Source organism: Schistocerca cancellata, chromosome 7 (genome assembly GCF_023864275.1).
Source record: "Schistocerca cancellata isolate TAMUIC-IGC-003103 chromosome 7, iqSchCanc2.1, whole genome shotgun sequence".
NCBI lineage: Eukaryota > Metazoa > Arthropoda > Insecta > Orthoptera > Acrididae > Schistocerca > Schistocerca cancellata.
The window spans coordinates 365,873,332-365,901,154 of NC_064632.1; the positions used below are offsets into that span (position 1 = coordinate 365,873,332).

The 27,823-nt window shown below is 40.8% G+C and overlaps 1 protein-coding gene across 2 annotated transcripts in view; it reads left to right on the plus strand.

Moving 5' to 3' along the window:
• The window catches only part of LOC126092305 (ribonuclease Oy), a 61,793-nt gene extending 36,155 nt beyond the window's left edge, over window positions 1-25,638 (plus strand). For both annotated transcript variants that reach the window (XM_049907828.1, XM_049907829.1), the window contains 2 exons: window positions 2,600-2,972; window positions 23,216-25,638. In XM_049907828.1, the coding sequence (XP_049763785.1) occupies window positions 2,600-2,972; window positions 23,216-23,473 (631 nt within the window). In that variant the 3' untranslated portion in view covers window positions 23,474-25,638. The remainder of the gene's footprint in view (window positions 1-2,599; window positions 2,973-23,215) is intronic.
• The last annotated feature ends 2,185 nt before the right edge of the window (window positions 25,639-27,823 follow it).

Genomic DNA, 27,823 nt, shown 5'->3' on the forward strand with positions numbered 1-27,823 from the left:
AGAGCGAGCTAACAGCATTCGGTCGTGTTCAGTCCGCATTCGTAGATTCTTGCAGTCATTTTTGTCCCCGATTGTAGGCGGCCTTTTAGCTTAGTTGTAACCGTCCAAAAAAGTTCACGTGCTCACAGTGACTTCTGTACAGGCACTGCAGTATAGAGGGCATGCGTCTGCTATTTTACGCTTTGATTATTATATAGCATAAGTTATGTGAGCGACGGAGACTGCAGAATGTAATGTAATGTTGATAATACAAAAATTTAGATACCACAGGTACAGGGACTTCCAGACCCTAAGAGCTAAGAGATCCATTGCACAAAATTCCAAACAAAAGGAAACATGCTTGGTAGAAAGTTATCGAAGCGCGCTTAAGTTCTAACTGGAGACCAGAGGAGGACAATAAATTCGTCACTGGTTTCAGTGTGGCGGGAAAGGAGTGGAGAGACCCAAGATAGACATCTTTTCATTGAAAAGAAGCAGCACAATAAATTGATAAAACACCCGTAACGTGAAATTAAAATATACGAAACAAATATGCTCGTGGGCTCATGTTTATCTTACTGTAATTATATCACAAACGTATCACAGTTTCTTTTAGAACGTTAGAAGTGAATTAATAATTGTTTTCCCCGCAGTCACGGTATGCCCCTCAACCCCCCTCCCCTTACAACAAATTACGAAGTGGATTGTTTATTAAGTAGCCTATGTGAGTCTTGTGTATATTTTACAATATATTTATTTTCTTTGCTGACATTATATCCCTTATAAGTACTGTCGTAATATCCTTTATTTGTAAAAGTCATTGTAGACATCAGGAACTAGCTGAGATGTAACAGCTACTGAAATGCGAGACTGATGTAACTTGTCCCCAGTTGCTAAGAACAAGACTGTAGATGCTACACTTTCTTAGGACTGTGTTGCTTGTTGGTAATTAGTGTCCTGCTTTCAATTTGCCCCCTCAGTTGCAATGTGGATGCCAGCGTAATGTTGCAATTGACATAGCTGCTAGGTTTTGGCTTAAAGGAGCTGCAGATCAGCGATAAATGTTTCATGCTTGCGTAGAAATTCAGACACATTAATATAATTTTACTTTTCATTAAGCATGTTGCTTGCAAAAACAGCATGTTCACAAAAATGTCTGAATTTCACAGTTTACATTGCTACTATAATTAATGTCGTACAGAGTGAAAACAGTGTGCAAATAATTAGGGGGAAGATAAAAAACCTTTAAGGCAGAGGTTGGCACACTATGCTTGGTCTCAAATGCACTTTTTGTCCCCCCCCCCCCCCCCCCCTCGCCACAATTGTAAACGCTTGTTCACAGGTAAGCCACAAGCAAATGGTAGTGAACTTATTTGATACTGGTACTGGTTCTTCAAATTTTGTTAGTAGGCAGCTGATATTTCTCTACAAGTGTCTCCAGGTTTAGGTTTTTCATCATCAAACATCACAATTCATGCTGCTCTCGGTTGTAAATAATCAGTATCCTCTATCAGTTTTATGTAAGGTAACTTTTCCCTGTATCTTACCAGCTTTATCTATCACTGATCCTGTTTGGTCATTTCATTTCATGTCACCACAAACTGTTGCTCCTTTATATTTTTATAAGTTGACTGATTAAAACTGTGACTGATGGATATTGTAGTCATAAGATACTATGATTTTGTTCTTTAAATAGGTACACTATTTTATATTTCTGAACATTGAAGCAAGTTGCCAATCTTCACACATCTTTGAAATCTTTCCAATATCTGATTGAATATGCAGTTTTTTCCAGATAGTCATCCATTTAGATAACTACATCATCTGCAAAGAGTCAGAAGTTAGCATTAGTTTTCTCAGCCAGGTCATTAATACACAACATGGACAGTGTCCTTGCCATCATCCAATCTCCAGTTATTTCCAGTATTTGCTCAGAAAAATCAGTCTCTGTTTTGAAAACTAGGTGTGCCACAATAATATTGTGTGCTCCTATAATGAATGACACAAGCCAAAATTTAAGACTAGGCAGTTCAAATGTCTCTTTTTTTTTTGAATTTAACAATTTTCTGAATTGAATTTTCATTTTGTGCACCTACATAAGTTTCATGCCTTACTAATGATACAGATCATAAATCAATAATTAAAAAATTAATGTATATGCAGCAGTACCACTGATGCAATTTAAGCTGAGAGAAGGGGAGCTAATGTGCACTTATCGCACCAGTAAAAACTTTGAGCCTTTGTGGATATTGTTTGCAGTTCTTATACAAAATGTCACTCTGCAAATTACTTTATTTTGAAAAATTATGCAAATCTGAAAAGTGACTTACTGTGTCCATGAGTTACTTGCAATGCTCATGTGAAAGGTTTTCTTATCTACCTTTATTGTTATTTCATACTTTATGTGCATTTTTACATTATTGGAGAGCAGAATGACGTTCATTAATGAGCAAAGAACTGTTAACAATTGTGCCCTGCATACTTGTTACAAAAGGTATCCGAATAGATACGCTATCACCCCTATGTTACATCCTTTTCAATTAATGTGCATAGTTTGGGAACTACTTATTCTTTGGTGATGTTTCCAATGAACTGATGAAACTTATTTGTTTTGACACAGGCCATCGAAGCTGGGCACAAGGGGTCCCCAGTACTGCAATTCAAGTTTACACTTTGATTTAAATGCCTTACAACCCATCAGGCAGAAGCTGGATCAGAACTGGATCAATGTCTATAATGGAACAGAATCTGCATTGTGGAAGCATGAGTGGCAGAGGCATGGTACTTGTGCTGCAAGTCTTCCAGACCTTAATTCAGAGCTTAAGTACTTTAGCAAGGGTCTGGAATGGTTGGAAGCATATGGAATGGATCACGTATTGCCCAAAGCTGGCATCAAAATGGATTATGCTGAAGGATTCTCTGCTCAGGAGTTCTCTGATGCTGTCGTGAGTGTCCTTGGAGTTGACCCTGATATTCAATGTATAGAAGACAAGGTATGATGCATATAATTTCTGATAAGTCTTTAAGAAGAACTAATGATTTTCTTTTGTCTCATATGGAAATACTGTACTTACCTCACAGTAGAAAGATGTTGCTAAATACTTGTGTCAAAAGTTGAACTTTAAAATTACCAGCTGCTGACAGTGGTTCCATTCATAGGAACATAATTTCATAAATTCTGTTTTTAACAGCAATTCAGGTTATTTTTTTGTACTATTTTAGGGCAGAGACATAGCGCCACATTGACACTCCATGAAGAAATTGAGAAATTCTCTGCAAACAACTGATATCTTGTCTTTATTTTTGTTTTTTGTTGCCATTCTGGAATATTCTTTATCATTTGTAATGGGGTTATAAGCTGAGCTTATTTTAGTAAGTACGAGAGAAAATTGGAACAAATGCACAATAGTTTTGTTAACAAAAGGTTTAATAGGTAACAAAAAATACAAAAAAACACAAACAAACTTACATCTCTTACCTACTTTTCTAAATAATCACAAAAGTTCTCAACACATTTCTCCCATTGTGGTACCAACTTCAATATGCATTGTTGGTAGAAGTCCATTTGGTTGTTATATAGCTGTCTCCGGGCTGCTGATTTCATTTCTGTGTCTGTTGCAAAGCATTGATGGGCCAGAAATTCCTTCAAGGGACCAAACAGATGAAAGTCGGACTGTACAAGGTCCAGACTGTGTGGTGGATGCTGGAGCATCTCCCACCCAAATCTGCTGATTTTCTCATGAACAGGAGCAGCAACTTGGGGCGAGGTTGTCATGAAGCATTAATGTCGTGGTGTTCGTCACGTAGGGTGCAATGCAACTTACCCTAAGTTTTAACGTAGGCTGCAGCATTCACAGTGTTCTCATTTTCAGCAAAGTCCACCAATAACATTCTGTGCATATCCCATAACATTGTCACAAGCACTTTCCTAGCAGGTTGAGTTACTTTGAATTTTCTTCGTACTGGGGAATCAGCATGTTTCCACTCCATAGATGCCTGCTCGGTTTTGGGTGTGTTGTGGTATGCCCACCGTTCATCACCAGTGACAAATCCTTTCAGAGACTCTTGCTGTTCTGGGTTGTAACACTTGTCATCATTTGCTGGCACTTGTGACTGTCTGTCAGGTTCTTAGGCACCCAGAAAGCACTAACTTTACAAAATTTCAATGTGTTCACGAACAGTATCATATATGGCACCATAGGAACTGTTGAACTGCTGTGATAAGGTTCACACTTGCACACACCGATCATTCAACATTGCTGCCTCAATGGATCCGACATACTGTTGGGTGGCAACTGTTACTGGCCACCTAGAGCATGGCAAATCGCTAAGGCTCTCTTGGAAGAATACACACCATCTGGAGACTTTACTACAGTTCATACCGTCATCCCCAAACACGCCACATGTGTCCCTGTGAATTTCAGTTGGTTTATGTTCTTTGGACCACAAATATCGAACTACACTTTGCTGCTCTTCTCTAGTTGATGACAATAACACATGAGTCATGTTTGTTTTGTAGTTCAGGATTCTCTCACTAGAGCTGCACATGAAAACAAAATATGCTCTGTAGTCACAATTAATAAATGTTCCAGGCTATTATGCTATGGTCGAACGGATTTCACATTAAAACCCAATGTTTCATCCTCATCTGTAGAGGACATTTTCAAGGGGATCGTAGAGTATTTGAATGGCTAACTACTGACTGCAGCAATATTCTGCTTCCGTGTGCTGCCGCTCAGTGGCGTGATGTCACATGTTTTAAGTACCGAAGAGAAATTGGGTGTTATCGGCTGCCATCATCTGCTTTGGCATCACACCATGGTGGAAGAATGGTACACATCTTCTTCAGCACTGGAATTCAGATGTCTTTTAACTTCATGCCCCATGCCCTCTTGCTGCGTATTGAAATTCCTAGGCTGTTTTACAATCTCTGTGGCCTCTCTGTATAGCCTATCATGGTATCCACTTGCGGCTGTCAGTACTTGAATCCTATCAAAATGAATCTGATAGTCTCCTGGCTGCAAAGCATGTTTCACTACAGCTGATCTGTCAGTCTCTCCTCTTCTGCAATTGCCCTTGTGCTCTTCTAGTAATTTTTTGACTGTTCTTTTTGTAGCGCCCACGTACATCTCTCCGCAACTACACAGAATCCTGTAAATTCTTGCTTCTTCCAGTGGTTGGCAAGCTCCCTCGGCCAATTTCAGGTGATCTTGCATCTTCTGGGTGGGTCTGTAGATTATCGTGATGTTCTGCTTTTTCAAGATTTTTTTCTATGCAGTCAGTAACAGCCTTAATGAAAGGCAGGAGAACTTTTGATACCACCAATGCTTGAGCATCATTGTGATTTCTACATGGTGGCCTTAATGATATTTTTGCCTTAGTGAACGAATAATCATTCCTGAGCAGTGTCTTGGTGAGATGTTTTAATTCTGCATCAAGCAGCTCTCGTTTGCAGACGTTCCTTGCTGTATCCACAGATGTTTTTATCAAGGCTTGCTTTTGTTGTGAGCGGTAGTTTGAACCCCAATGTAGATAACCGTCTATGTGTGTGGGTTTTTGGTAAACCGTGTGACCCAAACTACCATCTTCTTTCTCGAAAACTAGCACATCAGAAAAAATTAATCTTGTGCCTGCCTCCTCCTCCTCCTCTTTGGTAAATTGAAGCTTTGGATTGAGATGTTTGTGAAAATGACCTATTTCCTCCCTGCCATGCTGTCACAAAACGAATGTATCGTCCATATACTTGAACCAAATATCCGGTTTCTTTATTGCAGTTTCCAACACATGCTCCTCGAACTTTTTTCACTGTAGCTGGGCTTAAGGGGCTCCCCATCTATCCATAGGACTCATTGTTCCACTTGGAATACATTGTTGTGAGGCAATATTTAAGCAGTTCTGCTATATAGGGAGGAAAATCTTATTCAGCTGTCACAACATTTCATTGAGTGGAACCATAGTGAATAGCGGTACCACATCAAAACTAACTACTATGTCCTCCAGCTGTACCACTATGCCATTTAATTTACTGATAGAATGTGCCAATTCTTGATATACAAAGCCAACCAGCCCATATACAGTCATAATGATGTTGTCGAGAACTTGGCAATTAAATAGGTGGGAAAACATTAGCAGTCACTATAGGCCTTAGGAGAACATGTTATTTGTGCACCTTCAGCAATCCGTAAAGTCTTCGTGGTAGCACAACTGAATTGAACAGACTTTTCTGAATGCTCTGTTCCGTATAGGACTTCTTTATCAACTGTGTAACAGTAGTAAGAACTTTGTCAGTGGGCTCTTTACTCAGTTTTCTGTATGTTTGCAGATGAAATAAGTTATTAATCTTACTAGGATAGTCGGTCACATTCAAAACGACCATTGTATTTCCCTTGTCAGCGGGGAGAATGATAACACTATTGTCCTCATTCAGGCATTATTTTTGCATTCCTCTCACACCACAGTTAAATTATTTGTTGGAGGCTTTGTGTGGACAACACTCTAACAACTTCGGTACAGATTTCTTCAGCTTTAACCATGTCCACACTACGAATGCCCATTTCTATACTGGCTAATGGCAAAATTTCCACCCTTGGCAACACAAATATCTCAATGACAGATAACGATGTCCAGATAAATTGATAACCATGTGGGAAGCACCTAAATTGTGAATCATCTGATTAGGTTGCAAATTATGAAATTTCTTCTTCTGTCTATTAGATGTTGTCAGCATACAGTTCCTAATAGCATCATGCATTTGTTTATCAATTCTAACTCAGTCACCACTACACATTTGTTTTATAGAGGTATGGTAGAGAGGAACTAGGTCGTTTTCACAAACATCTCAAAGGGATCAATCCGAAGATTTAGTTTACCTTGCAGGAGGAGGCAAGGAGTCAGGCAGAAGATTAAATTTTCTTGATGTGCTAGTTTTCAAGAAAGAAGATGGGAGCTTGGGCCACACAGTTTACAAAAAAAAAAAAAACACACACACACACACACACACACACACACACACACACACACACACAGACTGTTACCTACACTGGGTTCAAATGGCTCTGAGCACTATGGGACTCAACATCTTAGGTCATAAGTCCCCTAGAACTTAGAACTACTTAAACCTAACTAACCTAAGGACATCACACACACCCATGCCCGAGGCAGGATTCGAACCTGTGACCGTAGCAGTCCCGCGGTTCCGGACTGCAGCGCCAGAACTGCACGACCACCACGGCCGGCACCTACACTGGGGTTTGAACCACCACCCACAACAAAAGCGAGGCATCATAGAAACTTTGGCAGATAGAGCAACGAACATCTGCGAGCCAGAGCTGCGCCACATAGAAATCATAGCGATGCTCAAGCACCAGTGAAATTGAATGTTTTCCTGCCTTTGATTAAGGACTTTACTGACCGCATAAGAAAAATCTTGAAAAGCAAAACATTGCAGTAATCTGCAAACCCACTCAGAAGATATAAGATCACCTAAAATTGGCCAAGGATGCTCACCAACTGCTGGAAAAAGCAGGCATTTATATGATTTCATGTAGTTATGGGGAGATGTACCTAGGTACTATAACAATAAAGGTCAAAAAACAACTAGAAGAGCACAAGGACAATTGCAGAAGAGGAGAGATTGACAGATTAGCTATTGCGGCCCATGCTTTGCAGCCAGGAGACCATCAGATTCATTTTGATAGGAGTCAAGTACTGACAGACACAAGTGGATACCATGATAGGCTTTACAGAGAGGCCATAGAGATTGTAAAACACTCCAGGAATTCAATAGGAAGGAGGAGGGCATGAAGTTAAGACACCTGGATTCTGGTGCTGAAGAAGATGTGTACCATTCTTCCTTCATGGGGTGATGCCAAAGCAGACGACGGCAGTTGACAATGCCAATGCCAATTGCGCATGGGTATTCAAAACGTGACGTCACGCCACTGTGCGGAAGCACATGGAAGCGGAGCTATGATCTCCATTGAAAGTGTCCTCTGCAAATGGGGGTCAAACATTGGATTTTAATGTGAAATCCATTGAATCATACCATAATAGCCCAGAACATTTTATTAATTATGACATTTCTGGCTGTGAAAGTTTACATTTTGCGCCCTCTTAGTGCAAACTTCAAACTATATTGTCATGAAATTTCAAAATTACAGCTGCAATACCAGGGGAGAAAGAATAATTTTGCATTACTTTCTGATCTTCCCATATATTATCCCATATTATTGATGCGTCTCAGTATGTTTGTGGGAAAAATTAAGTGTCCCATTGCCTTTGAAGTGTTGCTGCAATACTAAATATAAATATTCTAAGTTGATGTAAAATGTTTATCTTTGCATGTGATCGACACTAAAATTCTGATTTACAGTATATTAATGGTGCATTTTATTGTTTTTTTTTTATATCTAGTAATTCACTTTATAACAATGAAGTCTTAATGATAGATTTGTTATATTAAATGCTCTTGGTGCACGCGTCGTGTTGAGTCTGTAATTCACTAGATTAAGTGTTCTTATAATGAATCAGTAGAAATTGTGATTAACACTACATTCATCAGCTGTTGATATGAAGAAAGTTCAGAGCTTGTTGACAGAAAGAATGTTACTAGGAGCAGTGTTAGATAGGGCAGGGTGGCAGAATTTATTAGCCAAAAGAAGCAGCTTGTGTGAATGAATTGTAGCATTGGACTCAGCAGACAGTGGATGACCTTTGTCATGTTCAAAATGCAAGCTGTTGAAAACTGATCCATGGTTGATTTTTACGTTTTTCACTGTTGTTTAGTTTGTGGTATGCTGGTCTTCAAGTACAAGGGCCTCCATTTCTCTTGTTATTTTCATTCTTCACAGAGAGATGATGCATTGTTGCCGTGCACTTCCACCAATTCAGTATTGATTGTTGCAGTGTTCCTCTCCTTCATCTGCAAATACATCTACACATATAACCGCCATGAACTGCATGGTAGAGGTTATGTTCTATTGTACCAGTTATTAGGGTTTCTTCCTGTTCCATTCACATATGAGGTATGGGAAGAATGATTGTATGAATGCCTCTGAGCGTGCAGTAATTATTCTGATCTTATTCTCATGATCACTGTGTGAGCAATCTGTAAGGGGCTGTAGTATATTCCTAGAATTATCATTAATGCCGGTTCTTGAAACTAAGTTAATAGACTATCTCAGGATAGTTTATGTTTAACTTCAAGAGTCTTCCAGTTCCGTTCATTCAATATCTCTGTGACACTCTTCCATGGATCAGATCTGTGACCATTCTTGCTGCCCTTCTGTATATATAAGGGGCATTCGAAAAGAAACGAGCCAGAGGCATAATTACAGAAACCACTACCTGTATGTTAGAAGTATTGACCCTGGCTGTTGAGACACTTGTCCCACTGTGACACAAGGCAGTGAATGGCTGTCTCATAAAATTCCCGGGGCTGCAATGGTAACTAGTTTCGCATGTGCAACAGGACATTGCCGTCCACAGGAGTGCAGAAAGGTTATGCTGACGTTCTTCTTTGACCAATATGGCCCCTTCTGATTCACTTCCTTCAGCAAGGGACAACAGTGAATGCTCAGCGTTACTCACAAACCTTGACCATCCTTCGCCAAGCGATCAAATCAGAACGACCGGGCAATGTCACCCGTGGGGTCATTCTGCTCCACGACAATGCAAAGCCTCATATGGCCAACACAGTCACGGCACTCCTGCAGAAATTCAAATGGGAGGTTGTCAGCCATCCTCTATGCAGTCTGTGCCTCACTCCCTGTGATTACACTATTTTTGGTCCCCTCAAAACTTCTCTGATGGGCAAAAGATTCACCTCGGTTGACGATGTCCAGCTGTACGTGTGGACCTGGTTAACGTTGCAGCCCTGGGAATTTTATGAGACAGCCATTCACCACCTTGTGTTATGAGACAGCCATTCACTGCCTTGTGTCACAGTGGGATAAGTGTCTCAACAGCCAGGGTCAATACTGCTAACATACAGGTACTGGTTTCTGTAATTATGCCTCCGGATTTTTCTTTTTGAACACCCCTTATATGTTCAGATCAGAAAATGAGTCATCACATGATACTCCACTTAATTAATGGTTTGCACCATTTTGGTTTGTCCCCTCCAGTGCCATACTATGGTTCTGTGGTGTGCAGATTTAATTGTGTGCATCAGGACATGTACCTGCAAACAAGCAGAACATGAATTACGTAACTAGTTTTTTGAGGTGACAATTAAAACTGTATGGCTACACTTCATAGTTGTTCTGAGAACATTCTGTAGATAATTTAGTGTGAAACATTCGTTTACATGGACAGTCACCTATTGCTGACTCTAGGTGGCTAGCCCACAGCACTGAAAATAGTGTTTTTTGTGATTGATGCTTCTTAGATGTTCACTGCTGTGTGCTCCAGGGACAAAACCTATTTGACAGGCAGCAATATGCACATTCAAATACGATATTGTAATGCCTGTCTTATTCAGATGTACAATGTCATGTTCCTTCCAAAGGAACAGGCATTGCATTGACTACAGATGTTAAGAAATACGTGAAATATATTCCAACAATGGATACTCCTGGTAGGAATATCAATGACATAGGAAAAGATAGATTGCTACTTACCATAAAGAAGACACATTAAGTTGCAGACAGGAACAATTAAAGCATTCGGCCACAGCCTGCATCAACAAAAGGGAAATGCACACCATTCATACACACAAGCAAGCGCACCTCATGCACACATGACCACCAACTCCGGCAGCTTGGTGGTCATGTGTGCATGAGGTGTGCTTGCTTGTATGTATGTATGGTGTGTGTTTCTCTTTTGCTGATGAAGACTGTGGTTGGAAGCTTTATGTAACTATCTTTTAATTGTGCCTGTCTGCAACTTAACCTGTCTGCAATTTAACAGGTCTTCTTTATGGTAAGTAGCAATCTATCTTTTTCTACATTGATGAAATGCAGTCCTTCGGTATCCATGCATGTCCAAAGGATCATTGCTTTGTACTTCAGAACAACACAGGCACTGCAACATCTTATTTATCTGCTGACAATGAGCAAGTGACTTTCAATTAAAATGTCTCCCCTGTATGGGAATGTACATAATGAATGTGTTAGTACAGGTTTTAGATATCTGGTTGACGACAGATGAAAGTTTGGATTTGGCCTTGAGTTGTGCTTGTACAGCCTAATGGTAAGGTGACTTACTTGTGACAAGCAGGAAATGTGGTTTCGAGTCCTGGTGTGGTACAAATTTGCACTGTCATTATTCCACTATACAGCTGATGGTTGTCCATATTTGCAACTGTGAAAACATTTCATGTATGACATTCAAATACAGTCCTATCCAGATAGTGAAATTTTGGATATCTTTCATGATGCAAAAAACATGCATTGCTGTGAGTGTATTGTCACCAACACCTATTCAGAAACTGATACTAAAACTCAGTATTGCATATATAGGCTAGCTAACTATTACATAAACTACAAAAACTTCTCATCTTGTTTTTACACGAGGACTAAGTATTCCTCATTTTTTTGGTAAAGCCTATATGAGGTGATTCAGGAAATGAACTCAAGCTGTGGCAAACAATCCCTTTAGCAGATAAGGAACAAATATGCTCAACTAAACATATGTTTTAAAATGCTAGAGACAGTTTTATTTATGTCACTAAACATTTTGCACAGTATATTCATGTGGATAACGTGCTGCTGAGTGGTGTAGAGGTAGGAAGCTCCAAAATATTTAATTAGTCATGGAACATATACCAAAAAGACATTAGATGCCATAGGAGGGGTCAGTGCTGTCGACAAAAATATTTTGTGTGTCGAGATCAAAATTGAGTCTAACTGTGAAGTTATCTGGACACAAGTAGCCCACCTAGGTCAACTCAATTTAACCATTGAATGTTACCAGCCACTCAATTCTGTGATAACAGTTATAGAATTATTCAAAGAATGTTACACTCAGTAGCACAGAAATTCACCAGTCATGCAGTATTAGTTGGAGACGACTTCAACCTACCCAGTATAAACTGGGACATCTGTGGACTCATTGACGGTGGTATAGACAGAAAGTCTTATGAAGCTGTTCTGAACACATTTTCTGAAAACTTGAACAGCTAGTTCGATAGCCCACAAGCAAAGGAAATATTTTAGACCTTGTAGCTACAAACAGACCTGTCCTTATTGACAGTGTTAGTATAGAGACAGGAATTAGTGATCATGTCATGAAGTTGTCATAGGTATGATGGTTACTAAAGTTAATAAATCCATCAAGAATATTACTGAAGAGATCTGCCCGGATAGCCGTGCGTGATAAAGCACCCCTTCTAGGATGGGGAGGTGTGCCAGCCCAGGATTGAATCTGCCTGGCAAATTAATGATAAGGGTCAGTGTGTCAGCCAGTGTAGATGTGGCTTTTAGGTGGTTTCCCACATCCCATTAGTTGAATACTGGGCTGATTCCCAAGTCCTGTCTCAGTTACATGATTCTCAAACATTTAGAAGACTTCCACGTGAATGTAAATAGCATACAGATAGTTGGGGTACACACATTCCACCTCGGGTTGGAGGGGGAGGGGGTGTAAACAGTAAGGGAGTCAAGCCAACCTTTAAACTAACCATGCCAAATCAAGTAAGTAACCATGTTGATGATGCGCTGATGTGGGACAAAGGCCCAAGAAAAAGAATGCTAGGGGATTATTTATGCTGGAAAGAGCAGATAAGCAGTTGTTAGCTTCATATGTAGACAGTGAATGGGCATTATTCAGTTTCATTACGATGGACGTAGAAAATTATGGGTAAGTTTTAAACTGATCACTAATCACTCTCGGGTGAAGTATGTTCCAACTAAAGGTTTATTTTCACTTGACAGAAAGTCACTGTCACGACTGTCACATCAAAAGATTGTCCTCTGCAGTTCAAATGGTGGCCTGCACTCAGGCTGTCAACAGGACTTTACTGCCATGTCATGCCACCATCATGTCAAGGTTTCTCGGGCAGAATGTTTTGACAGCCCATTGTCAGAATCATGTGATATTTATCTTTTGCTGTTGGCAAGAAGTACCTCCATACTTGTTTAAATTCTGCCCATGTTCAAGAGATCTGTGCATGTATCAGTGTTTGAGTTCACCTGTGGCTGCTATTCTGTGTCTGTTTCATTTCTGTTTTTCATTTTACTTACCATCACAAGTTTGCGGCATATTTTACTAGTTATTGTTATTTTTAATATATAATATGCAATTCTGCAGAATTTGCTTCCACTACTTTATTGCATTATGTTGTGGCTATCCAATATTAACACAATAATATTGACAATTTTGTGCTGCCAACTCCATGTATGCATGAGCTGTGCTTGCTTGTGTGTATGAATGTTGTGTGTTTCTCTTTTGTTGATGAAGGCTGTGGTTGAAAGCTTTGTGTAAGTGCCTTTTAATTATGCCTCTCTGCCACTTGACATGTGTTCTTTACAGTAAGTAACAATCTGTCTCTACATTGTTGATATTCCTATCTGAAGTTTCCATTGTTTGATAAGTGAAGTACAGATTTAGAAATGGCTACTAATCAAATTTTTATTGATATTAATAAATGGGTTAAAGCTAATTCGCTATCATTAAACTTAGAAAAGACCTACTATACACAGTTCAGAACCTGTAAGAGATTTCCTTCCAGCATGTGTATAACGTATGAAGACACGCAGATAGAAGAGGCTGACCATATTAAATATCTGGGATTACAACTCAGTAATAAATTCAGTTGGGAAGGGCATACCATAGAATTTCTGAAGTGCCGAAACAAGTCCGTATTTGCAATACTAATGATATCAGATGTAGGAGATACGAATATAAAGAAAGTAGCGTACTTTATTCTGTTATGTCTAACGGGATCATATTTTTGGGTAACTCGTCAAACCAAGGAAAATGTTTTTAGAGTGCAAAACATGTAATAAGACTCATTTGTGGTGTAAATTCAAGAACATCATGTAAAAACTTGATGAAGAGGCCGGATTTTCTAACCACTGCTTCGCAGTATATTGATTGCTTAGAGAAATTTGTTGCAAATAACATGTCTCATTTTCAACCAGTAGCTCACTCAGTATGTAGTATCAATACTAGGAATAAGAACAATGTACATAAGGATCTAAAATCACTTTCCTTAGCCCAAAAAGGGGTCCAATATTCAGGAACAAGTGTAAAGAGTGTGCTGAGAATATCAAATTTTAGGCATTACCTCTCATCAAGGATAACACAGTGGCTGATGACGAACAACTGAGAGCAGCAGTATTTGTGTAGAGTTTTCATTGCTAATAGATAAGCAGCACTGTGTGAAATAGCCACAGAAATATAAATGGGACGCACAATGAACATATCTGTTAGGATAGTGCAGCGAAATTTAGCATTAATGGACTATGGCAGCAGACGACCGACGCGAGTGCCTCTGCTACCAGATGAGATTGCCTGCAGTGCCTCTCATAGGCTAGTGACCATATCGATTGGACCCTAGATGACTGGAAAAGTGTGGCCCGGGCAGATGAGCACCAATTTAAGTTGGTTAAGAGCTGATGGTAGAGTTCAAGTGAGGCACAGACCCCACTAAGCCATGGACCCGAGTTGTCAACAAGGCACTGTGCAAGTCAGTGGTGGCTCCATAATGGTGTGGGCTGTGTTTACATGGAGTGGACTGGGTCTCTGGTCCAACTGATTGTTGACTGGAAATGGTTATGTTTGGCTACTTGGAGACTGTTTGTGGCCTTTCATGGACTTCACGCTCCCAACCAACGAGGTGTCATTTCACTGGGTCACAGTTGTCTGCGATTGGTTTGAGGAACATTCTCGATAGTTCGAGCGAATGGTTTGGCCACCTGTATCGCCAAACATGAATCCCATCAAACATTTATGGGACATAATTGAGATGTCAGTTCATGCATAAAAATCCCGCACACCAACACTTTTGCAATTGGATGCCCACAGAAGCAGCATGGCCCAGTATTTCACCAGGGGACTTTTCAGTGACTTGTTGAGTCCATACCACATAAAGTTGCTGCATTACACCAAGCAACATGAGGGCCATCCCATGGTATCCCATGACTTGCCACGTCAGTGTATGTCTATAAAAAGAATCACGCGCAAAGCATAAAACAACTTTCACCATTATACTTTAGTGAAAGGTCTTGCCAAGAACGTGAAAAAATTCCGGTTCTACAGAAAATCACTAAGCGGGTCAAAGGCTTCTATCCAGTCACTTGTTGACCAGTCTGTACAGTTGACTGTACAGACATACTGTCATGTGACTGTCATACTGACTCCCCTATGGAGGGGGGAGGGGGGGGGCAGTAATAGGGACCCAACGTGTAGAAAAGCAACTGAAGGAGTTGAGAACAAATAAGTTGTCAGGTCTGGATGGAATTCCAATTTGGTTTTACTGAGAGTGTTCTGTACTTAGTTTGCATTTGTTGTCAATCTCTCTCCTAGCACAAAGTCACAAGCAAATGGAAAAAAGTGCAGGTGACTCATGCATATAAGAAGGCCAAAAGGCCCACAAAACTTTAACACTGATTTTTTTTCAGAATTCTTGAACATATTCGTAGTTTGAAACAATAAATTTCCTTGAGACAGAAAAGCTTCTATGCTTCTATCCAAATCAACATGCATTTAGAAAGCATTACTTGCATGAAATTCAAGTTGCCATTTTCTCACATGACATACTACAAACAATGGACGAAGGGCAACAGGCAGATTCCATATTCCTAGATTTCTGAAATGTGTTCGATGCAAGACTGTTAATGAAGATCCGTGCATATGGAATAGGTTCCCAGATAATGTGAGTAGCTCAAAGACTTCTTAAGTAATAGAACCCAGTTTGTTGTCCACAATGGCAAGTGTTCATCAGAGACTAGATTATCATCAGAATTTCCCCAGGAAAGTGTGATGGGACCACTTTTTTCCTCTATATACATAAATGATCTGATGAATAGGGTGGGCAACAATCTGTGACTATTTGCTGTGATCCTGTAGTACATGGGAAAATATTGTAGCTCAAGTGCCTGTAGAACGAACAGGATGACTTAGACAGAATTTCTATTTGATATGATTTATTTATTTTATTTTGTTGCAAGTTCTGTTGATCCTGATAGGGAGTTGTAAGGAAGAGTCAGTATTTTTACTATGTTAACAATACAGCAGTACACAATATGGTTAATTTTTGACAAGACTCATAGTACCAAATGGAACACTCGAAGAAATAAAAACATATTACATACATCAGAATTTACACTTGTGTGTACACATTCAAATTAACATGTGGGTTATCATTCTAGGCTGGTTAGTAATAACACACTTTAAATATTGTAAATGCATTTATTAGACACTGAGGCAAGAAGAACAAACATGGCAGTGCACAAGTTGCGTGTTGAGAGAAATAGAACAAAAGCAGTTCAAAGAGGTCAGAGTTGAGTCAAAGATAGGGTGCTCTGTGAGATGAAAGAACGAGCGATGGTCTTGGCCGTGATATCAAAAAGAGGGACTGCCTCAACCCAGTGGGTTATGCAGTCGATGATTAATAAGATGTATCTGTACCCCTTGGAAGGGGGGGAGGGGATCAACGACGTCGATGTGAACATGCCAAAGGCATCCTCTTGGAACGTCAGACTTGCCTAATAGAGGTCGAGCGTGCCTGCCGACCTTGCTAAGCTGGCATGGTTCGCATGCTCGGGTCCAAGTGTGGCAGTCATGCTTCACGCCGGGCCAGACAAAGTGCTCAGTAATCAGCCTGATCATGGCTTAGGTTCCAAGGTGAGCGAAGACATGCAAAGCAATAAATACCCCGTGATGAAGGGCAGTAGGGACCAGGGGAGGGCAGCACCTGTAGAGATGTTGCAAAGGACCGGGGTCTTCGACCTGTGTAGGATATGGGGTTGGACAGAGAGCGATGACTCGTTGTCCGAAATTAATCGCTGTATATCGTCTTCTTCGGACTGTAGTCGGGCGAGTTCTTCCAGATTCAGAAGTGCGGTTAGCACGCAGATGCGGGATAGGTAGTCTGCCACAACATTCTCTGTGCCATGGATATAGCATGCGTTGGAAGACTGCTGACAGATCTAGTCCATATGGCGGAAACACCTTGGCGGAAGGTCCTTAGCCAGGTTACGAATAGCATTTGATGAGCAATGCTTTTGCCATTGAATACTTGTGCAAGGCGGGCGGTGAGAGAAGCTGATTGCTGATGAGGTCTGGATGAGCATGGAGGTGACTCACCAGGCAGGCAAAACATGCATTGTCGTCCGAAATACACTCCTGGAAATTGAAATAAGAACACCGTGAATTCATTGTCCCAGGAAGGGGAAACTTTATTGACACATTCCTGGGGTCAGATACATCACATGATCACACTGACAGAACCACAGGCACATAGACACAGGCAACAGAGCATGCACAATGTCGGCAGTAGTACAGTGTATATCCACCTTTCGCAGCAATGCAGGCTGCTATTCTCCCATGGAGACGATCGTAGAGATGCTGGATGTAGTCCTGTGGAACGGCTTGCCATGCCATTTCCACCTGGCGCCTCAGTTGGACCAGCGTTCGTGCTGGACGTGCAGACCGCGTGAGACGACGCTTCATCCAGTCCCAAACATGCTCAATGGGGGACAGATCCGGAGATCTTGCTGGCCAGGGTAGTTGACTTACACCTTCTAGAGCACGTTGGGTGTCACGGGATACATGCGGACGTGCATTGTCCTGTTGGAACAGCAAGTTCCCTTGCCGGTCTAGGAATGGTAGAACGATGGGTTCGATGACGGTTTGGATGTACCGTGCACTATTCAGTGTCTCCTCGACGATCACCAGTGGTGTACGGCCAGTGTAGGAGATCGCTCCCCACACCATGATGCCGGTTGTTGGCCCTGTGTGCCTCGGTCGTATGCAGTCCTGATTGTGGCGCTCACCTGCACGGCGCCAAACACGCATACGACCATCATTGGCACCAAGGCAGAAGCGACTCTCATCGCTGAAGACGACACGTCTCCATTCGTCCCTCCATTCACGCCTGTCGCGACACCACTGGAGGCGGGCTGCACGATGTTGGGGCGTGAGCGGAAGACGGCCTAACGGTGTGCGGGACCGTAGCTCAGCTTCATGGAGACGGTTGCGAATGGTCCTCGCCGATACCCCAGGAGTAACAGTGTCCCTAATTTGCTGGGAAGTGGCGGTGCGGTCCCCTACGGCACTGCGTAGGATCCTACGGTCTTGGCGTGCATCCGTGCGTCGCTGCGGTCCGGTCCCAGGTCGACGGACACGTGCACCTTCCGCCGACCACTGGCGACAACATCGATGTACTGTGGAGACCTCACGCCCCACGTGTTGAGCAATTCGGTGGTACGTCCACCCGGCCTCCCGCATGCCCACTATACGCCCTCGCTCAAAGTCCGTCAACTGCACATACGGTTCACGTCCACGCTGTCGCGGCATGCTACCAGTGTTAAAGACTGCGATGGAGCTCCGTATGCCACGGCAAACTGGCTGACACTGACGGCGGCGGTGCACAAATGCTGCGCAGCTAGCGCCATTCTACGGCCAACACCGCGGTTCCTGGTGTGTCCGCTGTGCCGTGCGTGTGATCATTGCTTGTACAGCCCTCTCGCAGTGTCCGGAGCAAGTATGGTGGGTCTGACACACCGGTGTCAATGTGTTCTTTTTTCCATTTCCAGGAGTGTACCTTGGATATCCAGTAGGTCATGAAAGATCACCCCCTCAAGGTCACTACAGAAGTGTTTAATCACCTAGTACTCAGCATGGAGGTCACGGTCCAAAGCCGACCCCTTACACTGACTCTTAGTCAGTTTCTTTGAAAAGAAGCGGAATGGTTGAGTTGAGTCCACGGTGTGCTGTTGTAAAACAACGCCCACAGCTGAGTCACTGGCATCAGTCATTACCGAAACACGGGCCTCAGGATCAGGGTGGGTGAGAAAGGCACTCAATAAGCAGTGCTTTCACCATCGAATACTTGTGCGAGGCTGGTGGTGAGAGAAGCAGTTTGCTGATGAGGTCCGGATAAGCATGGAGGTGACTCACCAGGCAGCCAAAACATGCATCATTGTCCAAAATAACTTGGATATCCAGTAGGTGATCCACTAATGTGAACCAAGCCTTTGAGTTATCTTTTTGCAAAGCAGGCAGTATAGGAAACCTGCCGGGTAACACATGTTGAGGCAGCACCGGCAGACTAAGATTCGTGCGAGCAGAGCAGTATGCCCCCAACACCGGAAGTGCAGTAGCGGTGGACGGTGTGCCACTTAAGGTCTGTGTGGGGGGGGCGGCCGCATGTAGCACACGGTGTGGAGTGTGCGGGTGCAAAAGTTGGCAAGGTGTGCTCAAACTCCAGGCCCGACAATGAATGCAACATGGGTGTAACGGCCGGTGCCATTGCAACAGCGGGCCGATGGTGGCCATGGTGCAGCCACAGGCGGGCTGACCCGGTAACCGGGGGAGGGGGGGGGGGGGGGAAGGTGGAATGGCTGGTGCCGTTATGAAAGTGGGCGGAAGGCAGTTGTGGTGTGATCACAGAGCGACACTTGCAAAAACCAACGCAGTCAAGGCGACCTGTGTCGCCGAGTTGACGTGAGGGCGGTGGGGCTGCAACACTAGACATATAAGAATATGCAACCCCCTCCATAGAAACATTCGAATCACGGTTCTTGAACTTTATTGGCACGTCAAACCAAACGGAAGGTGACTGCCTAGCTGAGGGATAAACCACAACGTCCTTAACTGGATGATCGTCCACGATGCCATTAGGCAATGTGCACTCTCCATGTTGTGGCCATTGTTGAGCTGCCACGCTTGACGGTGGCCATGTTCAATTGGTTAAGGTTAAGTGGCCGGGTGTAGATAATTGTTCATTTTTAACCGAACGTGCATTAGGTACACTTGACCACTCATGGTCACAAGCACAGTTAATAGGATGTGTGCCACTAGCACTGAAAGACACTGGTAGATCCATTGTTCCGAAAACAATGTGGGCTGGCACATGAAGTCTGTTAATGATGAAGATAAGCACAAAATAACTCACGATTGCATGACGACAATGTCAGAGTCACCACTGTGGGTTATCACATTAGCGTGGTTGGCAATAACACACTTTAAATATTGTAAATGCATTTATTAGACACTGAGGCAAGAAGAACAAACATGGCAGTACACAAGTTGCGCACTGAGAGAAATAGAACAAAAGCAGTTCAAAGAGGTTAGAATCAAAGATAGGGCACTCTGTGCCAGAGACACCACAAACAATATCAAACAGTGGAAAATCCGGGATTGAATGTAACAATATTAGGGAAGGAATGTTGCTACTCACCATATAGCGGAGATGCTGAATCGCAATAGGCACTACAAAAAGATTCACACAATTATAGCTTTTGGCCATTAAGGCCTTTGTCAGCAATACACACAGACACACACACACACACACACACACACACACACACACACACACACACACACACACACACACACACACACACTAACGGGACGCAACTTGCGCTTCCAAGTTGCGTTAGCGTGAGTGTGGATGCACGTGTGTGTATGCGTGTCTATTGCTGACAAAGGCCTTAATGGCCGAAAGCTATAATTGTGTGAATCTTTTTGTTATGCCTATCGCGACTGAGCATCTCTGCTATATGGTGAGTAGCAATTTTCCTTCCCTAATATTGTTACAAACAGTATTGAAGTATTTGAGCAACAATATAACACTACAGCAAAAAGTAGTTTACATTTATGCTTACATTGAATGGCTAACTCAGTTATATAATAAAAATTTACTCCTATGCACTAAAAAAATCACTAATTGAATAGAATGACTTTTGTATTAGGTATTCCTTCAGTTTTCAATTGAAATTTGGTGTTTCAGGAGCAAGACTTTTGATGACACTGGGTAGAGCATTGTAAATTTTGATGCCTGTATAATTTGCTCCTTTCTGTACAAGGGTATAGTGTGAGTGGTTAATATGAAAGTCCTCTTCTAACCTTGTGTTGTGACCATGAATATAAGTTAATGTAGAAGAATCGGAAAAACAATTCTGTAATGTTCTAATGCAATATTAGTGGTGTGCTGCTTGACACTTGTCACATTGATTAATTGTTTATCATGAGAATTTTAGGAAGTGTACCTCATCTATAAAGGAGACCAAGTATAGAACATTTGTGCAACCCATTCTTGAGTTCTGATTGAGTGTTGGTGATCCCCGCCATGTCAGATTAAAGGAAGGAATTCATAGGCATGGTGCTAGATTTTTTTTAGTATAGATTTGATTAACAAATGAGTGTTATTGAGATGCATCATGAATTCAAAAGAGAATTCCTGGTGGAAGATGATGCTTTTTTCATGAAATGCTGTTGAGAAAACTTAGGACGAGTATTTGCAGCTGACTGGAGAAAGATTCTGCTGTCACTAATGTATGTTTCACATTAGGACAGGATAGACAAGATAAGGGAAATTAGGGCTTTTACAGATGCATATAGAGCGTCATTTTCCCTTGCTCTATTTGCAAGTGGAACAGGAAAGGAAATGACTAGCAGTGATGCAAGATTTTCTCCAACATACACCATATGGTGGCTTGCATAGTATGTACGTAAATGTAGAAAAATCAAGTCAGGAAGATAATCCATTATCATAAATACAAAGATAAAAATATTTCAAATTAATACCAAGAAGCGTAGCAATGCTGCTCTTCTACAACCTCTGCACTGTGGCTGACTTCTTGTGGTAGGGTCAATGAACAGGCCTGCTAACATACTTTCCTAAGCAATGGAGAGATCATTCTGTCAAGGATTTTTTGACGTAGAGTTAAATCCATGTTATACGTCTTGTATGGGAGAAAACTGTAAAAAGTGTAATCAAGCTATATCAGAAGTTATAGTGCTTCTTCCAGGAGCTACTTGTGGTACTTAATCTCTTGGAGTGGTGTTTCATCAAAGAATTCCTGTCACCAATACAAGTTGCATGTCTTTCGTGAAAATATTCCTTTATTCTCAAACTGTGGAGCTCTTCATGAGGTACTGTTGCTATCAGTGTTCAGTTATGTGCTGTGTGCAGTTGAATGTTCCAAGGCTTTGAATAATCAAAGAGGAACTATGTGTAATAATAGGTGGAACAAAAAATTATTCAGTAACAGCTGTAGATGCTAGTGCTCACTGCATGCATCAATTGACAAACAAATAAATATGTGTGTGTGATTTCCTATAGGACCAAACTGCTGAGGTCATCAGTCCATAGACTTACACACTACTTAAACTAACTTATGCTAAGAACAACACACACACCCATGCCCGAGGGAGAACTCGAACCTCCGCCGGAGGGACTGCGCAATCAGTGACATGGTGCCTCTAACTGGACAAACAAATATTTAAATTAAATGTCCACAGCAATATGATCATTTCTTGGTCCAGACAGGGCATGTCATCATATTTCTTAAAGGTCATCTCTTCCGTATAAGGCAGAGTCTACAGCATGTCATCGTACATCGTACTTTTTGTGTTGCTGTAATTGCTCCATCTCTCCTTGGTAATGACGGGGCAGAAGTCTGTCCTCCAATAGGAGCTCACAAAACCTCATTTCGCAGGGTTTTGTTTTCAGATATTGCCACTGATGAGTTTGGAATGGAAGAAAGAAGAAGTTAATTTTATTAAAAGGACATTTTTTTCAGTATATGCAAAGTCTTTATGACATTTCTTTCAGTGCAGTCTTGCTATGGGAAGGAAGAAGTGTTGCACAGTTTCTTCCTGAGACATCACCTGTAAATACAGTTTGAGCTGCAGTGAAAAATCATTTTTCTGAATGTCGGATCTTAAGATAAATTCTTAAAACACCTAAAAAAATCTGTACTTTTATTCAATATCTGTTCATTTTTGGTTATTCATAAGACATAATATGATAATAATATTGCTGAATATTACCTTGTACCATTCTACTGAACTGAAGTTTTATTTAAAATAAGATTGTAATACTAAGTGGGCTTTAGTGAACTTTTATTTTAATATGGAAACCTCTCAAATAGTGCTGTGGGCTAATTTTTTATTGACTGCCTTTAGTCCTGCTTGTGGAGGATGTGTAATGCTTTTCACAGAACTGCCTCAAGCTTCTCTGTAGATTGTTGTTGTGTATCTATTTTTTATTTTTGTGCGATTCCAAACATATGTTTTCACAATTTTTAACTAAGGAATCTAATTCATATAATATTTTTTTCAGGGCAATGCTTACCTTTTTGAAATTAGGATCTGCTTTAACAAAACACTGGAGCTTGTAGACTGTGATGGCATTAAAATGAAGACATCTATGGATAGCCTCATAACAAATTGCCCACACGATAAACCAATTTTTTATCCTAGTAAGCTGCCATCACTGCCAGAAGGTAGAGAGATAAGCTATTCTCACTATTCAGTCAAGTCACAATGGCCACTGAGGCTGCTCAAGGTCATACAGTTTCTACAGTGGTTCACATTTTAGGATATGAAGCATGTTTTGTCTATGGGGCAAACTATTTTTCAACTTTAGTTGCAAAACCTTAAATATTTTACTAGCTGAAAATGTACTGTGATATTTTTTGAGATTTGTTGTAGTAAAATATGTCACTCAGACATCATATTTAGCTATGTGTCATGTGGTTTCATTTTACTATGGGAGTTTCTAATTAATCTCTGAAATGATTAAATGAAACATAATATGTGTTGCTGCAAATGACTAGGGGAGACTGGGGACAAAAGTAAAATTTTGCATATTGAATTTTTTTATTACCTCCTTATAAACTTTTGAAACAAAAGGAACTAATGTGTGTTCTCTGAAGCTTTCCTAACATAGATGAATTTAGTTCCACACAAAATTACATATGTTTGGTATTTGTAAAACTAATTTTAAGGCATCAGTGTTCCTGTTACTTGTGTCCCCGTTACCGGGGACAATAGTAACACAGGTAGGTTACGAAAGTAACATAAGTTAAGCCATATTTTATTACCTAAAGGACTCATAAGTAACTTAAAGTATATTACCATTACAAAACATTAAGTAAACATCAATAAACTTCAATTCTCATTCATTTACAATTATTATATTAATTAAAATAGCACTGAATGTATTCAGGCTTTATGAGTAAATGTTCAGTGAGTCAATAAAAGAGAAAAGTAATGCATATCTTAGTCCTATTCAGATTCACAATTGGGGCACACACAAATATTTCCCCCCTTTGGTACAAGCAACATGAGAGCAACCCTTACATTCCCAACACTGAAGCCACTTCTCTTTGCGATGACTGTGATGGAAAGGCTCGACACATACAAGGCAGTTGCTATCATTGTCTTCCGATGATGATTCTTCAGGTTTTTTCAGTTTCCGCTCTCTTGGCTGGCTGATTTTTAAATTTAGCTTCTTTTCCGCTTTTTTCGCCTGGGGATAGCCAGTTTCTCTGGAATGTCAGTCAAAATTGCAGACTTTCTCCCTTTTCTTCCTTCTTGCCTTGGACGTGCTTTTGGTAACGGGCAAACACCTTAGGGTGAAAAGGCTGCGTGAACTGAAAAAGATGGTTGTAAACCACTAGGTCCTGCATCACAGGCTGACATGTGAAAGGGTTTTCTTGCATATTGCTACTGGATCAGGATTCGATGTCCTCCCAGCTTCAGATGGGTCACTAGAAATCACTAATGGTTCTGCTAAGCACATAGTTTGCTTTCCATAATTGGAAGCTTGTGCTGGGCGATCAGTGACAGAAGATGGTGCAAAATTGATTTCACTGAACACATTCCTATTAAATGGTACTATGCCTGTGCAGTGAAACCATGCTGCAATGTTTTTGGGAGTTCCAGCAAATGGAAGTGCTTCCCTCACAATTGAAGGGATGTCATAAATTGACATGGTCTTTCCCGGATGATTCTTGATCCAGTTGTCAGCAAAAGCATTCACCATCTTTTTGAATGGACCATAAACTGAATGGTCTAGAGGCTGCATCCCATGTGTACAGTGCAGTGGGAATGACAGCATAACAATCCCCTTGCTTTTGCAAAAATTGAGGCTTCTGATGGATATATGAGATTCGTGATTGTCGAGAAGCAGTAAACATTTGTGCTCAGGAGTTGGTTTAGCAAATTTTATGAAATGATGCAAGAATAACAAAAGTTATTCCTCTTGCATCCAGCCACTCGCATTTACTGCTCCAATGCAACCAATAGGACCGTCTCGAATAAAATGGCCATGATATCTCAAGCGAGGGAATACAAAGAGAAATGGTGTGCTGTTACCCTGAGAGTTGATGGCAATAGCAACAGTGACAAGAGTGCTTCTTTCAGCTGATGTGATAGCTCCCACCTGCTTTATTCCCCGTTTAGCAACAATCCTGTTTGATTTCTGAACAGTGGTGACACCTGTCTTGTCCATATTCCAGATGTCCATGGGCTCCAACTTATATCTCTCCATAACGCTAGCCAGGTTGTTGAAAAAGGCAGCCACATTTGTTGGATTAAAGCTCATTGCTCGAGCAAGACTTGTGGGTTGAGGCAACCAAATAGACAACTGGGGATTCCTCTTCATGAATGCTGAAAACCAGTCTGGACCAACAGTTTGATTGTCCACCCAAGTTGATGGAACTGGTATATCGCTTGTCGTTGCCAGTTCATGAACTAATTTACGGCAAAGTCCATAAAATATCTCCGACACTTTAATTACATATTCAGTTATAATTTTTTCTTGTTCATTGGAGAACACTCATTTTACACTTCTATATCCAGCACAAGGCATTGGTGTCGTGCTATCATGCACGTTTCTCTTTCTTTTTAATGTACCACTGCAATGTCACATGGCATACATTGTGTTTTTTTGCTGCTGCTCTAATACTTATAATATAATTTGCAACATCATCTGCCACAGTTTGATATACAGTAGTAGGAGTTAATCCTCTTGTAGTTGTCCTGACCCGTGTTCGTGGCATAATTCCCTGTAATGAAATAACTAAGTAAATAATGAGTCTGTTCAGTAATAACAAGTTTGTTCAGCAGCAATACACTGCTACTCCTGACAGTATCATACCTAATTTACTATTTGCTAACGGGGGGGGGGGGGGGGGGGGGACTGCAGCTAATAACACCTCCTCAGTAATGGGGACAAAAGAAACACTGTCACTTCCATCCCCAGCAGTAATGTTTCTTTTGTCCCTGACCACTCCTTTCTGTTTAATTGATGTATTACACACAATCTATACAAGTAGTGAAAACGTTGACAATGGTGGCATAAAACTGAAAGTTTCACATAGTTAAATTATTACAGTAGACTTACTGTTATCACAAAACTAAGAAAATTGAGAAAATTTATGTGAGAGACTGAAAAAATGTTTTACTGCGCCACACTCGACAGAGACTCTCCAATACTGGCCAACAATTGGTAGGCAGTTGGGAAACATGAAGGGAGTACATTGTTTGAATCACGTGATTTTTGGAGCTACATGCGAATGTAGTGGAGGGGTGTTACTTTCATACCCTGTTACTTTTGTCCCCGGTCTCCCCTACATGCTTTCTTCATTTTCAAATAGGTACTTTCATTGTTGTAGGATGTTCCTGAAACAGCTAAAACAAACATTTTACTATGGCAGACAAAAGGGTGGAGCACAGAGACATGTAACAGGAAATAGCATTCATATTAGCTTTGGAGCTCTCGCCTTTTTTTTTTAAGTGCAGAGATACACTCATTCTCACACACTACCACACAGCCACGCAAATGGTGTGCTTGTTTGTACATTTGCTAGAAAAAGAACAAGAGCTCAAAAGTTAGTGTGAATGCTGTTTCCTGTCACTTGCCTCTGTGCTCCATGCATCAGTCCGCTATAGTGATTGTCTTTCATTTATTGTACCTATTGCGCCATCCAGGAATTCCCATTATTGTTAAATTCCATTTTACATAGTTGAGAATCTCTATCTGGTAAATTAAATTTTCTTCTGTTTTATTAAAAATAGTATTAAATAAGATTATTGACAATGTATGTGGTTGAAATTTTCACTCTTGTCATATATTCTATAAATTGTTGCGCAATATGGTATGTAGTATTATTCAAGTATCAGTGAATGCATTCCCAATAAAAAGTTATGTTGCATATATATTTTTATCAAATTTACATAATGTTGCAGTATTTTGTATTCTGTAAGATATTATTGTGATAGAAATAAACTTCTTTTTACACACCTGTGTCATATAGTGACTTATTTTATTTAATCAGCTTACTATAGCCATAACTGACATGCAATTTACTACATGTGTACACAGAATTATGATCATCTACCTGACAATATATGGGTTTTCCTTTCGCCTTGTCTATGGCAAGGCAGTGTTTCAGTGAGATATTGGTAACAGTCTTGTATTATGGATAACCACAGTACATGTAGTGCCGTGTTCAGTGTTGATTTGGATGTGAGGGATGTATCATGTGGCCTGATGTTGCAGAAGTGTTGAATTATGATTGGGATCTACTGTGTTTAGAGCCAGTTATGATGTCCAAAGCCTTTACTATGATCTTTAAATCATGTCTCTGTGGAATGTGTGTTGTACACTATATGAGCAAAAATCTTCAGACTACAAAATGGATGTCCATTTTGAAATTTCAGACTATGCACCTAGGGGTATGTAAATGCAGGCATAAAATGTCAACATCATAGACATGTTTTCTGTCAGAATTAGTTATTGAAGAGGATTAAGTGCAATAAAATGATACCACAAACTTGTGCATTCAGACAAGTTTCACCGACTTTTATGTTTCTAGTGTGAGATGAGATAGTGGGTAAATAATAAAAAATCCTTTGCCATTTATAAGAGTCTGTAAACTAT